Source organism: Poeciliopsis prolifica, unplaced genomic scaffold, assembly GCF_027474105.1.
Source record: "Poeciliopsis prolifica strain line A6 unplaced genomic scaffold, Auburn_PproV2 SCAFFOLD007, whole genome shotgun sequence".
Classification (NCBI taxonomy): Eukaryota; Metazoa; Chordata; class Actinopteri; order Cyprinodontiformes; family Poeciliidae; genus Poeciliopsis; species Poeciliopsis prolifica.
The window spans coordinates 8,101,046-8,119,264 of NW_026562382.1; the positions used below are offsets into that span (position 1 = coordinate 8,101,046).

At 38.8% G+C, this 18,219-nt stretch overlaps 1 protein-coding gene across 2 annotated transcripts; it reads left to right on the forward strand.

The window, feature by feature from the left end:
- The first annotated feature begins 4,976 nt into the window (after positions 1-4,976).
- gja5a (gap junction protein, alpha 5a) lies at positions 4,977-17,604 on the forward strand. 2 transcript variants are annotated; one of them, XM_055031491.1, is made up of 2 exons: positions 4,977-5,296; positions 14,467-17,604. In XM_055031491.1, the coding sequence occupies exon 2, from the start codon at positions 14,492-14,494 to the stop codon at positions 15,626-15,628; it is 1,137 nt and encodes a 378-aa protein (XP_054887466.1). In that variant the 5' UTR covers positions 4,977-5,296; positions 14,467-14,491; the 3' UTR covers positions 15,629-17,604. The 2 variants fall into 2 exon arrangements, with proteins under 2 accessions (XP_054887466.1, XP_054887467.1); XM_055031492.1 differs by having other exon boundaries at positions 4,977-5,136.
- Positions 17,605-18,219: the final 615 nt, after the last annotated feature.

Here is an 18,219-nt window from a genome sequence, read left to right on the forward strand (position 1 = left end):
AAGTGCATTAAATGCAGTTCACTTGTTAGGGTGTCTGTATTTGTGCGACTGGGGCTTTTATTGAAACTATTCTAACTATTTTTTTTCTTGGAAGTAAATATGTGTCACCAAGATTTTAATAAAATGTTGCTTAAATTCTAATGTTGCATGTTGTTACTCTCGCGTTCAGTGTAAAAATACATTCAGAATACATTTTCAACTTAAAAAAGGTCATTGTTTTTATTTATATATGGTTGAATTTCATTTGTTATTTTCACTTCAAGCTGAAAAATTCACATTTTAACTGTTTTTTTTTCCTCTTCAAATCTTAATTATTACTGAAAGATTGAAAGTAAGATTGTGTTACTGCAAAAAATAATCCTTTATTCATTTTAGAAGGGTTATGTGATTATATATAAAAACATTTAAAAAAAAAGAAGCTTATTCCATTTACTAAACTAAAAATAAATTTAGCCCAGCAGGACTAACAAACATGGCTGCTTGTTTGACCTGCCTTTCATCCTTTACATTTCTGCTGCACAGTTCTTTCATTCACAGCTTGTTTATAAAACTACAGTATATAATGAGCACTCATCCATACATGTAAATGTAAACCATGCAGTCAGAACAAAGTCAATCTGTTCACACTGGCATGCGCACACTCGCGCAGCACCCGTCTGTCCTCGTCTCGGTTTGAGGCTGCCCTGGATGAGGGCTCTGGTAGATATCCGTCTTCCTGCATTTGTTAGGCTACTTGACCTCCACGACTGCACGCTGAGGAGCTTGTGGCACCATGGCAGTGGTTGGTGGCATTAAGAATACAAGCTTATCCTTAACTCTCACCATATCTTGATAGCCTTGTTCTGCACAGGGTGGAGGAGGAACTGACAAGGTCCACAGCATGAATAGTGTTTGCTTTCATTCAGCTTTCAATAATCTAATGAAAACTTCTGGAATAAACCAAATTTAAGACTCTCTGACACCACGTATCTGGAGCCGAAAGGCGCCTGTAAGGAAAGCTATTTTTTGTCTTTACTGTCGCAGTTTAGGTCAAAAACACAAACTAAATCCAGCTGCTGATGTTGTTATGAATGTCACAGGTTTCCATCTATGATGCTGTAGTGCATGTGTGTTTATTTAATCCTTCTCTATACATTCAGACTAATCTTACCTACAGATTTATGCTATTTATAAGTGTGTGAGAGTAAAATGTTGCAGTCATTGCATTCCCAGTGCGTTGTAGTTACTGGTTTTAGTAAAAAACACGACTAAGAAGTAATTTTGTAAATGTAACATTTTGAATATATTTTGTTTTTGTTTTGGTTTTGGAAAATAATAATTGGCGCTTTGTGTTTAGATCCCACCCTGAAGTTAATCCTGAACATAGAATGAATCAAATATCTTTCCAGGATTAGAAATATATAGCTGAGTAATATTTGTATAATGTTGAATATGTATTTTATGATGCTTTGTGATATTACCTAAACAAAAGTATCTATGCAAGTAAGGAGCCCTGAGGAATTCCATGATAATTAAGGTTTAGGTTTTCTCTTGTTTCTCTGTGTCAGTAGATGTTTGCCACTTGCCACTTTATTTCCATAATGTTTCTGAATTTGTTAAATCACAAAATTCAACTTAAAAGTTTACAGGTTTCACTTATAAAATTTACCTATTCCAACATTAAAGTAAGCGCTGTTTTGCAAGCTTACATTAACAGTTATACTTGTAAAAATAATTGTCTTTACACATTACAAGATGAATCCATATTTTTTTTCCTTTTCACGTGACTCGGGGAAGCTTTTCGCATCAATACTTGTTAAGGAAGGACTTATATAGAGACTATTAAAGCTAAATGAAAAGGTTAAATCTTTTATAACACTCAGTTTGGAAAGACAGTTTCAATTTTCACATAATACTGTAGAAAAAGAAGGAGTAACATTTTCACTGCTATAACTATAAACAATGCACTGAAATGAAGCAAAGGAATCACTGAATGATATTCTACTTGTAAAATCAGTTCTGATGATCAGCACAATGGAAATGGCCTTCAAACTGAGAAAGATCACATTTATCTGCAGCTAGCAGCAGCTGTCACATCCTCACAAAACCTGATCTATATTAGATCGGGATGTTAGATCCGGAAGAAGTTAATCTTAGAGGAAACCTTGGGAGAAATTTCTAAAATTATATACCTTATAAATCCATATAAATATTACACAGCACGTGTTTAATAAGTGGCAGAAGTTAAGGGTTCAAACTCTTGATAGAAGTCTTAGAGGGTTTTGTTATGAGATCCTTACCACTCTGTTCCTCGGCTATTTTTACCCCACAAAACATTTCTGTGATTTATGTTTAAAGGCGCAGTTGTTGTGTGGGTGAATTTAGACTTTCGGACACCTGATCAGGCCATGACACTGGCAGCAAGCAACAAAAAGAAAATAAATGCTCCAAGTCTTTGGTTACTTTATCATCACTAATCTGATCATATGGAAAAAGACTAAATAATTTAGCTAAAGGTTTGTAAACTGATTTCAAGAGTGATTTTTAAGTTGGTATCTGCTGTAGACAAAAATAAACTAAGGCTTTCATAAATGTCTTGGATTATGAAAGAATCCAGAAAAAACACAGACATGCAAAGAAAGTGCAAACCCTTAGACAAGATCATCCACACTATATAAAGAAGTTGTTTTATTTGTGAAACATTTATAATGTCTGTGAATGTTAAAAAGGGAAGAGTGATTTGCTTTTTTTGGCATGTGTATCTCCTAAAATCAGGTCCAGTTTGTGCTTTTCAGTCTGGAGGAATCCCCAACAGGATCCTCTTGAATTTCTACAAACGCATCCGAGGTTTACAAATCAAAACTGTGCTTTCAATGCTGATACTGTATTGAGTCAAGGATCATTTTGAATGAGTTTCATAAATCCAAATGATCATGTTTTTCATTTGACCTGAACTGATCAAGACTGCACAAACAAGCAAGCTATAAATGTGTTTAATTTACAGTTAAATTAATCTGTAAAGATATTATTAAATATAGAATTTTATTTTGTTTGTAAAAAAACAAAATTAAATTTTTACAAAGATGTGTTTTAAATGATTTGCGTCTAGTGTAGGACAATGCACTCTGTCCAGTTCAGGTCAGTATGCATGCTCTTCACCAGGATTAATGTCAAATTACCTGTTGGCCATTAATGATACATTTAAAAAGTATTCAATGTATTTTAATTTATTGTAGAATTTGCACAGGAATAAAATAACACATTTATGGAGAACCCTATGTCGAATACTGATGTTGCAAGATGCAGAGAAACCACAACATTTTTGTATGCATAACAAAAGGTTTCTGGTTTATTTTTATTTCTGGGACCATTCAGAAAATGTTTCAGAAACTAAAAGTGGGGCGGTAAGAAATGCCCCCCCCCCGTTAATTCAGGGTTCATCGAAAAATGCTCACCTGTTGTGCGGAGCTTTTTTTGTGGTAGGTCTCTGCTTTTGTTTGATTCAGTCCTGATTCCTGCAGTGGCTTTGCAGGAAGAGTAAACTACCTGAGTGCAAAGCACCAGCACCGCCAGCAGCTAAACAGCAGCTCAGCAGGAAGCTTTCTCCACCACTTTGAATGATGATCTTCAGTTTGAAAGCCTGGCTTTCATTCATTCCTCTAAACATACTTTCTGCCGTTGTGGTCAAACAACTCAATCTTTGTCTCCTATGACCATAAGACTTCTGGGCAGCGGGGAATGGGTGTGTGTTTGTGTGTGTTTATCCTTTTAAATCCTTTTTGAGGGAACTCATTTCGAACTTCAGTGCCTGGTTTGAGTTTGAGAAAGATGGTGGATTGTTCTTTCAATCTGCCATGCAAAGAGAATGATTCACATGATGCATGAAAAGCCCCAAAATAATATGATGTGCATGATAATAGTGACTGCATGAAAGCTGCTGACCAAACCAGTTGTGTTTGGTTTTTAAATGTGGCCTGATATAAAAAAAACCAAAAAAACATTTGAGATTCAGAAAGCTACTAAATTGGCCCCTTTTTTCACCATTCAAATATGAAGCTGTGAAGCAAGCAGAAAGCCAAATTCATTCCTTGCAGCAATTCTTTCTGTGTTCAGTGCAATACATCAGAGACAGCTGTGGGGTTTGCTAAATTACCTAAACAAGAGGAGAAGATGAGGATTAATTCACCCAAGTAACAATCATCAAACCCCCTCTAAATCCAGAGCCAACGCCATGAACTTTGACCGAGACTGCATGGATGCCCTGACAACAAAATGACATTCATTTGAATGAACATCAGCCTTCAGCAAGGAGGAAGTGCAGCTAAAACAAAAAACAAAAACTGAACATTCATTGCAACATCTCTGTGTCAGTAGACCGTGGAGGCTGATCCGAGGCTGAGATTCACAGTGGTTATGTCAAATAGATAACTATGTAAAAAGCAGGACAGATAATGAGGATTAGTGCTTTCACTTAAAGAGCCTTAAGATTTTCCAAATTGAAAATCAGGATTTTCTAGGGACGAGCAGACGAACAAAGCAGGTTCAGTGCTTCCACTAAAACCTCATGACTGCCTCTCTGCTGCTTGTAACACAAGTGCCGGTTGCGTCACATGGTTTTGCTGTGCTGAGACACGTCCCTTTTGTTGAAGAACAACTTCTAAGTGAATGAAGACAAAGCAGAAGTCCAAAACTCAAGGAACACACGGTCACTTGGAGCACTCTGGACATTTACTCTGAGGCGGAATTGCCATTGATCTCCGAAAACAATTCCACTTCCTCCCCCGTCTGCTGGAGAATGCTTCCCAGCAAAAAATAGAGCACCAGGGATGTGAGATGTGAAAGGGATAGGTGGGAGAGGAAGAGGAGGAGATGGAGGAGGAGGAAGAGAGGGAGAAGGGAGGTCCGAGTGGGGGCGGGGCCGGGGAGAAGGGGGACACACGCTCTCTCTTGTGATGCCCCAGCTATTCTTCTGGTGTGGACAAATAAGTCAACGCTCAGATGCCACTGCTAAAACCAGTTCCTCCTGATGTTCCTTAGAAGAAGGTGGCCTCACTTACAGCTCTGCGTTCTTCATCTTCACCCAGACATTCAGAAGGACTTGATCTCCTCTCATAAGGACCTTCTGCCTGACCAGAAGTCAAGACAAGCAGAACGAAGGTAAATGTGTTTATACATGTGACAGATTTCCATTTTGTGAAGCTGTAGAGAACAGGGGACTCTCAGACATCGCTGCCAGATTGCGTTGGAGTTTGTGAGGTCGGGGATGATTTGTTGATGGAGGCCTGGGGTTCGTTAGAGTCGCCGTCCTCCTTGGCAGGTACAGTTTTCGACCTGATCGCTCTCTTCTGTCTTTATAACTCTCAACAAAAGACTCAAAGAGTCAAACAAAAAGCAGCAGTGGGGACATTTAAACCGAGAGCCACCAGCGATGTTTACTGAGTAAATGATAGATTTGAGGAAACATTTTGTCAGGATTGGCTCATGATCTGACAGCCGAAAATGAAATTTAGTGCTTTCACATTCCCCTTCACTTTTAATTTATGATGTGGCAAATAACAGTGAAAGATTGCTACTATTAACACTAGTGCATATGAGTGAATTGACATTTCTAGCTAAATACTTTTATGTTGGGTTTCTAACTCAAGTTAATTTAATTTTCATTGATTGAGATTATTTAGTTCTAACTAAATTTAACCATTTAATCTGTTTTAATTTTCTTTCTTTGACTTTATTTACTGCTTCTATTTGTCTTGTTTTATTGTAGTGACAAATGAACATTTATTTGTTTTATTTCTCTTTTTATTACTTTTGACATTAGTTTTAACAATTTTATCACATTTATAGAACATTTACTTGTTTTTAAGGTTATTATATTTACCTCTAATGCCTCCATATTTACACATTTCTTTACATTTTATTCTTCCCCCGGGATTTGTTTTGTTTATTTCATTATGTTTTTGGAATTTTTTGTTTCTGTTTGTCTTTTTTTAGCTGCTCTTTGTGATGATCTGATCAACCTATATCCATAAATACAGATTGACTGATTTGTTGTTAAAAAAATATTATTGTATATCTCCAAAAAAAACTTAATCTTTTGATTGTATTCTTGTTACATGAAAAAACATAATAAGATAATCAGCGTAAGTGTTGATTTATAGAAAACACTAAATAGCCACTACATTCAAAACTAAAATTATTTACATTTTTCAATAAATCAGCGTAAAGGATTCAATGTGTTCAAGATACAAATTAAAGGAACCTTTAGTCAATATTTTATAAATCTATGTTATTTCCTCCACAAATTTCCGTAGTTGAATAGAGAGAAGAACTTTAATGAAGGAATTGAAGGAGATTCTGCAGTTTAGCAAAACATCACAGAATAAAGTGTTTTACTCCAAAATACGTCACTTTATTCAGGGAAATTTTCAAAATAATCCAAGAGTATCTATGAAACACATCAGCTTAAAAAGCAGATATTTAACAGAATAAAAGTCATGATTATTACTTAATTTTATCCCAAAGAGTTGCAGCATTACACTCATTTAGAGATGTGGGTCACTGAGCCACTGAGCCAATATTTTTATATGAAAACCAAATTGTAACATACAACAAAGGGTAAACTACAATGAATAATTTTATTATAATGAAGCTTACATGTAACCTTACAGATGACTACAGGCTAAATACTTAAGCAACGTATGAAGCATAAGGGCTCAGGCTTGGATATTTTGATTTTATCCATATAATGATCTGGTGCATCGCATTTAAACTGAATGTGTATCAGACCATCTACCTGCAGTGCAGCAGAGGATGTTTATGTGTCATCACTCTGGTTGAAACACATTAAGTGATCATGAGAGCAACAGATCTGTGCTCGATTTTAATCCTGGTGAGACTCAGAAATGTTTAAACCTTTTTAAAGCTTATACTGGAACTGCTGAGACTGAAACACCAGCATGAACCGCCCTCTGTCAGAGCAGTAAGGATATAAAGAATATAAACAGAATGTTTTATATCTGACTACGGTGAAACAGATAAAAAAAAAATAGATGAAATTGTGCCAAACATTTAATTTGCTCCCCCTCCACAAATAGCAGCTACAAAGACAGTTCTTTTGGGAGCGAGTTCATCCAAACGTCCCGCACATTAAACACCTCTCAGCTGTCTGCTCCAAATGTTCCAGCGTATTGCCATAAACAGCCAAACAATAGATCATAACGAGGCCGCGGCTTTGTGTAAAGCGGTGGGCAGATGAACAGCCGTAGAGCCATGTAAGGTAGCAGGCAGCATGTTGGCCCGCCGGCTTCTGCTGGCCTGACTGATGCATGGCAGCCGAGATGCATTGCTGGATGTGTGGAGGGTAGCAACAGGTGACTCACATTAGAGGGAACCGTTCTCCCCCTCATTCTGCGTCAGATCAACTTTCTAGGTCACACAATCCCCAACTCCCTGCTTCACCAAGTCAATACAAGCTCAACCTAAGCATGCTCATTGTTGACTGTAATCCTCCAGGGAAGGATATACACGCCACCCTGCAGCCCAGCATCCAGACAGCTGCTGTACTTTTAAAACTGAGCAAGTGTTAACGCTGCGCTTCAAATATAGAACTACGGGACTTAACGTATGTGCTGCATACATGTCAAGGCCCGGCTCAGATGGCCGCAATAAAAAAAAAATAGGGAGGACATGGCAACCAGAAGCGTCTCCTACAATCGAGGACCTTAATTGACAAACAATTTACCGGCCACATAGCACACACACCGGGCCGCACCGCAGGCTCCACACAATGCAACTTTGACAAAAAAGAAAAAGAAAAAAAACGTTTTTTCAAACAATCCTTTAACATATTTTGCTAACGAACCTAGAAAAAGAATGATGTCAGTCCCTCAAAATAAAACAAAACAAAAACAATGTCTTAGCCTGATGAGTCTGCATAATTCACATCCTCTACAGAGATGTTGATGTCTGTTTCAAGTGAGATTAATGAAACCTTTTAAGTTCAGGGAGCTGTGGCTGAGATAAAAAAATAAATAAATAAAACAAAATCAGGATCCCATGCAACACTGAAGCTCCAAATTAAGCTTTGTACTGCTAAGAGAGGAAATATATGAGGATCTACAGTGGATGCCCAGTTTTTGCAGAGGTTAGGGAGCACAGATGCTGACAGATAACTCAAATACTTGAAACTACCTCTTCAAAGTCTTACAACGGCCTAATTTAACAGTTGATACACCAAATATACCTTCATGTGCGTTAGTACATAGAGTGGAAACTGTCTTAGCACAACAGCAGAACCTAATACCAAGGTTGTCCTTATTTCTTTGAGCTACAGCCAATCAGCATAATGGAAAAGGAATGGCTATTTTCCACTTTGCCAAAATCAGCTCATAGCATGTCAAGAATCATTGGCACTTATGCTTCACTTTCCCAAGCTGCGTTTTGTTTCAAATATTCTGAATATGCACCGTAAAAAGAATCAGTGGGCAGCTGAACACTGTACAGCAAATGGTGGTTGATCCACTGTGTTTGCAAAGTAAAAGTGTCACATTCAGACACAAACAGCATCTTATAAAAACAAAATGTTGATTTGATCTCTACGGTGCCTTACAAATTAGTTAATTCCTCTTAAGCTACATATTTGTGCAGAAGAAAGTAACTGATCTTTACTTTTTCTTGTTTTTAGCAAAATAAACAGAGGTGTGAGGTGTGGTGTGGAGTTAAAGCAGGATGAGTTTATAAATTTAAATTTTATGTGCTAGTAGAATGTGCTGTATGTGAGAAGACATTATTTTGTAATCAACAAGAGCTTGTCAAATATGCTTTTTTTGTGTGTGTGCAGCATGTTTAATCTGTTTGCAAAATTTTGGCAGAAAATTGCCTCCATAAGAAGGACTCAAAACTGAACATAAAGTCAAAAGTGATACAAAAGATATCAGATTTGAATGTACCATACATGTATCGGTTACTATCAGTCTATAAGTTTTAGTTGTCATACATTTCGCCTCAATCAGAGCAATTTTCTCAGGTTAAGCTTGAAACAAAACAATCTAAATTTACCATCCATTGTAAACACCTTTTCCTCCTCTGATTGCAGTCTAAACAAGCCTGGACAAGTTGAGACAACCCAAGGAATTGTAAACAATGCCATCTAAAAGCCTGCGTGTTTAAAAGGATGGTACAAAGCAAGTAATGTTTTCCAGTCTGTTAAGAGGACCCTGAGTCTGTCAAACATGGCGGGTCAGCGCTGAAAGGTGCAGAAACGTTCAAATCAGCCCCGTCAGTGTTTTGCACTTGTGCCCAAACTTATAAGTTATGTGGTGAGTTTATCCTTCGTTGTGTTTCATAATAAGTGTTAGAAATCGCAGCATTGCTAATGCATCTGTTTTTCTTTTGCTGGAAACCGATTAAGAGTTACAGCCTGTCAGAAAGAACTTTAAACCATTGCTCAGTGCTTTGCTGGGTAGTCATCTAAACATAACTTGAAGGTGGTGCAAAATTGTCTGCAGGGTTTCTCCAGCCTTGTTAGCTGCCTAGCTTACCAGATTCCTAAATCTGAGCCACTGCCCTCTAAGGCAACAGTGAGGAGAGTTCAACAGACTGCAGGATTTATCATTGTTTTGCGAGGAGGAAAAGGCATGTGGCGTTTCTCCAGTTATGATTGCATCGAGTCAGATGAGCAGGCGCAATTTTGTTTGGTGACTGAATGAAATAGCTGTTTTTTCTCCTGTTACCTCTCTGATCCAGAGTCCACACCAGCACCAGCTCAGTGTCGATGCAGACAAGTTTCAGACACACACAGTTGAGTTTTAGCTGACCTCCAACTAATTAAGAGGTGAAATTCCATGTGCTTTCTCATTTTTATTGTTCATTTGGCTCTTGCAGTCAACCTTGACTTTATTTTAATTTAGAAATACGTCATATGTGCATGAAGCAAAATGTAAGACAAGTAGGTGCATTTTAAGAAATTTACCACTTTGATTTCCCCCTCACCAAATACCTCATTGCTTCCCTATTACCCTCTAAGTAAACCTGACAAGGATGATTATATGCAGGCCATCCAGGCTGCTCTGCAAAGGCCATGACGGATCACAGTAAATCCCTGGCCTAATTGTACCTAGCTGCACAGGTACAATTAGAAAGTGCTTTTTACACTACAAAAATAATTACTGAAAGAGATTGACTGTAACCTCTGGCCTTTCTCACGTAGTTTAGAACCCTGACGCTTTCGTTTGGCAGAAATCAGATTGTTTGAGATTGCTTCCTTAGAGAGCGAGAGCAGCTCTGACAGGCCTCTCGGGTAAATTGTCTGCTCATCCCAGGTACAATTTGTTGCACTCTGGTATTTGACTGTCATGTGATAACTATGTTGACTAAATTTAATATTATGACAATGCAAAAAAAATTTTGATGCTCTTGTGCAATAAAAAAAACATTTTTCTCTAGTACACTGTGTTCAAAGAAAGTAAAACAAAAGTTGATTTAACAGCAAACCAGTTATTATTGTTACTACTGCTAGAATACACTGACATATTGACTGTTACTTATATAATGATGATGTTTAAAGAATGCATTTGCATAGACTTGCTAAATGTTTACATTTTCTAGAGCTAAATTTGCTTTTTAGATCTGCATAAACATCACACAGGTTACTGATAGGTGGTTAATTAGTCAGGCTATCTACTCAGGTAACCAGCCAGCAGTTTGTTTGCTTGCCATATCAGCTGCTTTTTTGGGTGTTTTTACAAAACACTCAAATGTTTCTGTTTTGCAGGTTAAAGACATTTAGCTATTTTACAAAGCAGCAGCAGGCGAGGGAATGGTAGTCCACTGTTACTTTGCTACCCCACAGTAGCAAAGCACGTTATTACCCCATGCATCCAAAAAGAACTGTGCCTGGAAACCTTTTATTTTGTGTAATTATTTACATAACAATTGTGTCTAAACAACCATTTATAATCTAATTTGTCCACCAGTATCTTGAGTCCTTTTGTCTCACGTTGTTTCAACTTAGGTCAAGATTTTTTCTTTCAAAACAAAGTCACTGTCCTCAAAGGCCTTTGTTTCTGACCCAGAGGACAAGACGTTTATCTCAAAACTGAATTTGTGCTTTTCCATGCGGCGATGTTTTGTTTGCATGCTTCACCCAGGTGAGGGAAGCCTGTTGTCAGTATCAGCTGATAAGAGCGCTGGCTGTTTTAATGTGTAACCTCCTGCCATTGTGCTGGCTGGAATCTCATTCCCTTCCTTCGGCTCCGAGCCTGTTTGTGATTTACTTCCAGTAAAGATCATCAACCTCATGCGAGCAAGGTTGTGAGCCGGGTCCCCACAGCTTGTCGCAGGTAGTGGGTGTGTTCAGGAAACAAAGCAGCAGACCAAACAAACTGTCCTACGTCACACACCGGCCCACCAGACCTGGCCGGGGTTGAAGTTTAGATTTCTCTATGCAAATGTTTTCATAACTGTGATCTATTTCCTCCTGATTTTCTCAGGTTACTTTATATAGAGCAACATCCAAATGTACTGGCACCCTTTATTGGCTGATGTAAAAGAAAGTCCTCAAAATGAAGCTTTTCTGTGTTGATTTGGCCAAACATGTAAACAAATAACTTGCTGAAAGACTTTACCCACACAGGCCTCACTAGTATTTCTATAACATAAACTGGTATTTAATAGAGTTGTTCAAAATGCCAGGCACTCCAAAAGGTTTGTGGAAAAAAAACAGGCCTCAAAAATTCACATCTCGATTCTTTCAGCTTTTTTTGGTGAAAAGTTTGAGATGAACATGAACTCACCACATCCCAGAATTGCGTATTAAACTTCATATTTTTGTTTGTGATAGTAGGTCTGAATACAGTTACCAAGCAACCATTTACCAAGTAAAGAGCGTCTAATGTTTGTCTAGAAGATTTGGTGACTGCAATGACTACAATATTCTGCTCTTTGTCACACTGTGAGGTTTAGGAAATTTTAGTTTTAGAAAATCTCAGTCCTGTTCATAAATGTGGATCTTTGTAAAGTTTTTGAGAACCAAAACTGGATTAATCCAAAATGATGAAACCACAAAAAAGTGATCAGATCCTCAAGGTTCTCTTGGAAACAGATCAGGTTGTGCCATTTTGTCAGGAAAGCAGCATGGAGTAGGAGAAAGTAGGTTCTGTGAGCAGGAGAGCAGGTGCAGACAGTCAGGGAGTGAGTGATGTGTTCAGGCTGCAGGAGAAACTAAGAGACCCAAACTGTTACAGGTCCTTACTCAGTTGATAAATATAACTTATACTGTCTTTCGCATTCCTCAAAATGGGAATAATAATAGAGTGAATGTGGCAGCTTTCATTTTGGAACGAAAATCTGCAACCATGGGTTTTATTTTCCGAGCGAATAAATCAGCCTCGTTTTAAATGTCGGATTCCTGTTAAGAATCTTTAAGAGATAATACAGCTGCAATAAAAGCTGAATTTATTAGGATGGAATTGCTGATGGTGAAAGAGAGATGGAAAGTTAGTTGTGTTCATTCAAGAAACAAGCCTGGACCAAAGTGTTGCTTCCAAAAGAAATCACCAGTAATGGATCACTTCCAAGAGTTAGTGAAAGAGAACATTAATTCTCTGCTACATATTAAATTGTGTACCATTTTCCCACTTCAGACGCCATTAAAGCTTTATAATAATGTACACATTTTGTATAAACACACCAAGTAAGGTAGCGATTTAAAGTGGGAGTCATGTTTTCGCTCTTCCTCTCAGCTTTTACTTTTTTGCAGCTCATCCATCACCGTAAAAGCCACAGGCGGCCACACGTACATGCAGCATGTAGGCGTCAGAGGTCACATCTCGACCTATTAATGACGTGGAGGGCTGGAGGTTACTGGTGGCACCAATAAAGCTGTCTATTGAGCTGCCTTATAGGGTCATTCTCAGCTGAGAGCTCGTCACTGCCATGTTTGGGTCTAGTGCTTCAGCTACGGCATGTTCTCACATGCCGTTGAAGAGGTTAGATGTAGAAAACTGAGTGACGTGTCGAGATGCGGATCTGTGGGAGGGAGGCTCGACACACACAGGACATTAACGCTGGCACTAATGGTGATCTGCCTGCCTGCAGCTCAGGCCAGGTCACAACTGTAAAGGACAGAGTCTTCGCTCTAGCCTTGACTTTGCTTCTCTCTCTCTCTCTGCCTGCCTGTCTCTTGTGCACAAATAAAATTTTATTATTTCTCTTTAACTAAAGGTATTAAAGTGGATATAAAAAGTCTTCACACCCCAGCAGTGGTGGTTCTTGTTTCTCTGTCAGCACAGAGAAACAGCTGCTCCCATGATGCAAATATCCGCAAAAATAAAAGCGTAATTTCTTTGAATTTCACATTTGATGTAGTTAGAGGTCGTGTTCAAACACTTCAATTAAAGCAAATGAAGTCACCGACAAGCTTAAGTGCTTATTCCATATAATAGCCTGGTTTCCATAGCAGGAAGCAAACATATAGGAGCATTAACTGTGTTGACAAAAAACACAATTCAACCTGAGAAGAAGCAAAACCAAATCATATTTTACTGCAGACATGTCTTCTGCTGACAATACAATGTTATTTTTACATTGTCTAACTTGTCTTTTTAAATAATAGCTTCATCAGACCAGAACGTTTTGTTCTAGATGGAGATTTAGTCACGTTGGGAAGAAAAAGTCTTGGGTCTTTCAACCCTAGACGGATGGAGAATACAGGAGATTGTTGTCTCATGTAAAACACAACCTGACAGAAATTGCCAAAGCTTCAATAGAAATCCTCCAGTGTTTATAAGAATTATCTTGAATATCTTAAACATACCAGGATCTTTCATATCCAGCCCAGTGTGTCCTGCAAAGTGGGTTGTTTTTGAATCTTTCAGCAAATTAATGGTCTAATGCATATGTGTCAAACTCAAGGCGCTGGGGCCAAATCTGGCCCACCATAAATTGTCACGTCGCCCTCTAGTCTCTAGGAGGACACATGACAATAACGTTCAAGATAACAGATGTGCTTGAATATTATTTTATAAATCACACATTTTTATCTGTATGTTGCCAAATTACACGATTAAATATTAATTTCAAGAACTTTTACTAATTTAATCATATTTTGACAGTTTGTTGATAGGTCGTTTTATCAACACATTCTACCACAACCAGCCTCTGAAGACATTTGTGATCTCGATTTTGATTAAAGCTGGAAAATGTTTCACCATGTTCTCATTTCTTACGTCACAAAAAACGTGTTGTTTTAGTGAGGGTGAGTGGGCTTTTTATAGCCACTGTATGTTATTTTAAATGACTCGCAGCCTTCCTCAACTTCGCTCTCATGGGAAATTGGTTGCTTTCATTCCACTGTGTCCAGTCCTCAAGCTGTTCACAGCCGAGAAGCTATTTTTGAACACATGATCTGACACATCATGTCTGATCTTTTCATTCAACAGGAATGCAAACTTTATTTTTATTATTTTTTTTTTCACTTCCTTTTTTCAGGTGTTTCCTTGGACTTTGAGCAGAGATGGGAGACTGGAGTCTTCTTGGGAATTTCCTTGAAGAGGTCCAGGAGCACTCCACTTCGGTCGGGAAGGTTTGGCTCACCATCCTGTTCATCTTCCGCATCCTGGTGCTGGGCACGGCGGCGGAGTCCTCCTGGGGCGACGAGCAGAGCGACTTCATGTGCGACACCCAACAGCCCGGTTGCACCAATGTCTGCTACGACAGCGCCTTCCCAATTGCCCACATCCGCTATTGGGTGTTGCAGATCGTGTTCGTCTCCACGCCCTCACTCATCTACATGGGCCATGCCATGCACACAGTGCGTAGGGAGGAGAAGAGGAAGAGGATGGAGCAGGAGGAGAGGGAGGCCAAAGGAGACGACGGAGAAGACCTGCAGAAGGAGAAGGAGTTCCTCCAACAGAAAGAGATGAGAGCTGAGGGGACAGGTCGTGTCCGCCTAAAAGGAGCCCTGCTCCACACTTACATCCTGAGCATCTTGATCCGAACAGTGATGGAGGTCACCTTCATAGTGGTGCAGTATCTCATATATGGGATATTCCTCAAGGCGATGTACCTCTGCACAACCTGGCCTTGTCCCAATGCCGTGAACTGCTACATGTCCCGGCCCACAGAGAAGAACATCTTCATCGTCTTCATGCTGGTGGTGTCCGGCGTGTCTCTTCTGCTGTCCGTGTTGGAACTCTACCACCTCGGCTGGAAGAGCGTCAAGCAGTGCGTACGCAAGAAGACGTTACAGAAGAGCAACCACAGAGCCGTGACTGTGGCCGTGTCCACAGGGTTGGAATCCAACAAACACCAACAACCTTCCGCCTCTTGCACCCCGCCCCCGGATTTCAATCACTGCCTGACCACGCCGAGATCCATGAACCCCATGACCTCCATTGCCTCTCATCCGTTCAACACTAGGATGGCACTGCAGCAGAACTCGGCCAACCTGGCAACCGAGCGGCACCACAGCTGTGACAACTTGGATGAGGAGGACTTTCTGAGAATCAGATACGAGCAGCTGCCTGCAGAGCTTCCCAACGGCTGCTCGCCACTGCCGCTGCTGCATTCAGGCTTCCTGAAGGACAAACGGCGCCTGAGCAGGACCAGCGGCACCAGCAGCCGGGCGCGGCAAGACGACCTGGCAGTGTAGGTCCATTATGGGCCAGAGAGTGAGGATAGAACTGTCACTTACAAACACAGCTCTAACAACTTGCAAAAGTATAAACAAATTAGACATTTTTCACAATTTGCTACATTACAACCAGAAACTTTAAACATATTTCATTCAATGTTTTTGTGATGAACCAACACAAAGTGAGGCGTAATTGCGAGGGAAAGGAAAATAATTCATGAAATCTTAAGTGTTGGTGTATATCTTCACCCACACCTGCTGCACACATCTGGCATCTAACAGCTTTCCATAGAGGCTAGCATATTGTTCATTGACCTTTGCAAAACATCAATCGTATTGGACCGACGGGGCCTGTGATCTTCAAATTCAAGTATTTTGATGTATATCTTAATTATATCAAGACGTATGCAATTCTAACACCTGAAAAGGCTGCTGGAAGATGACATTCTAACTCAGTTTCAAGATTGTTATTCAGCCTCTAACAGGTTTCAGGTACCTTCATCATGCAGATACCTTCATCCTGCAGATACCTTCATCTATGCATCAACTCTCAGCAGTATATTTTATGGCAGCATCATCCTGACTTTTCCATAAAGGGCACTTCAGTGCAGCACTTGGGACTCCGCAGCATTCTCTGATGTACCTGATGACATATTCTACATATGATCTCTGGGTACTCATTATGTGAATTTCCTGGATTTATTTAGGGGTACAGGAGTAAAATGCTGGTGAAAAATAAAAACACTTCAGATTTTTAAGTGTAAAAGATTATGAAAACCTTGAATCCTTTTCCTTCAACGACATGACTCTGTGCTCCTTTGTGTTGTTTAAGCTCATGAAGTCCCTATAAAACCTGTTGAAATCTGTGTTTGTTACGTAGCAACATGTGAAAAACATCCAGGAGTAATAATAGCTTGGCAGAACACAGTGAAAGCCTGGCAGTTATTCCTAAAAGACAATCTGGTCCTGATTTTCTGTGGGAACTTTCACAAAGGGGACAGCTGATTGAAGAAATCCCCCTTTGAAGACACACTGAAATCTGTGAAAAGACTACATAAACATAGTATACGAATGCTGTCTGAAAGGATGAGCAGGCGTGTTTCTGTGCTTGAATATAAAAATGGAAAATAAACTGCAAAAAGAGATTAACACAAGCAGGGTAACAGGTGTGGTACCTGACCATTGCACATGCTTTCCTTTATTTAGAACTCGTGGAAGGGGGGAAGGATGCAAAATTGTATGTTTGTGAAGGATGTGGGGTGTGTTTATTCTTTTTTTTTCTAATTAAATAATCATATGGATCTCAGTTATTTTCTAAATTTCATTTATACCTTTGACTTAAATATATCATTTTAATCACTCTTGAATTGGGTAATGTAATTAATAAATCGAGAAAGAGTTATAGCATTAACTGTGAACATTTTTTATATACATATTTGCAAAACAAAATAAGTGCCTTGAAAAGTTAAGGAGGATTTTCATGTCTTCACTGCAAATAGATTTTTTTTTATGTGTCCTCTACTAAATCAATTGCACTATATTTTTTGATTTAAAACAAACAATACTAACTTTTAATTTGTGAATGAAACCGTGAAATATTTCCTCTTTATTAGCGAACGTGATGTGAGAATGTAGCTTCTTGTTTTGTCTATTTAAAGTTATTCAGATTTAATTTTGAAAGTTATGGTCCTGCTGATGTGAAGCGTAATGAGCAGGTTTAGCCACTAGGTGGCGACAATGCACTTGTATTTTCAGACGGTGTCCTGGATTTCTTGTTGTAAATAGTCATTCAATGCAAAATGTGTTTAATTTTTTTTGTTCTTGAATGCATTGTGCTTCACAGTCTAGTTTTATACTATATAGAGAATAATTGTGCAAATAGATATATTTACAATCAGACAGTTAAACATCATGCAAAGGAATTTAGTACATTCTCTTCTGTTCTTTCACATAGTCTGTAGTCCACAACAAATCAATAAACCATCATCCATACAGTGTGTTCAATTTTTGTTGAATGGCTCTTTGGAAAAAAAAAATAAATAAATAAATTCTTAGATTCCTGAGTCACAGCAGATATGTGGTAAATTCATAAGTATAGTGAAGTCAGCAGGAAATAAGAACCAGGAGATGCAAACACCAGCTGTAGATGTTCTGCTGTCACAGCTCAGGGCCTGAAGGTGCCAGACGGAGGATCAGCAGTGATATTTACACAGAAAGCATCTCTCTCTCACTCTGTCTCTCTCCTTCTATCTATCTGCCAGTAGCAAGAGTGTACAACTTAACTTAAGCTCAAAAGCTGAACATGGAAAAAGGATATTTGTACTTGTGATATTTATACTATTTAATTTGTGCAGCAAATTAACTGTTTCCTTTGCTCTCTGTGTTGTTGTTTTGAAACAAAGAAAGAAATCTAAGTGTTTTCAATCTAAAATTTCTGTTCTTGCTGTAGACAGAGCATCAGACACACCCACAGGTCATGGGAAATACTTCAAACTGTTTTAACATACGTACACAAACTACTGTAAGTGTTAAATTCAAAAGTTTTGTAAAAAAAAACTTTTGTAAAAAGAAAAACAGATTTGAAAATGTATTTATTCTATGTGGATTTT

Coding starts and splice junctions, on each gene's coding strand:
- gja5a (XM_055031491.1), top strand. CDS start 14,492: ATGGGAGACTGGAGTCTTCTTGGGAATTTCCTTGAAGAGGTCCAGGAG.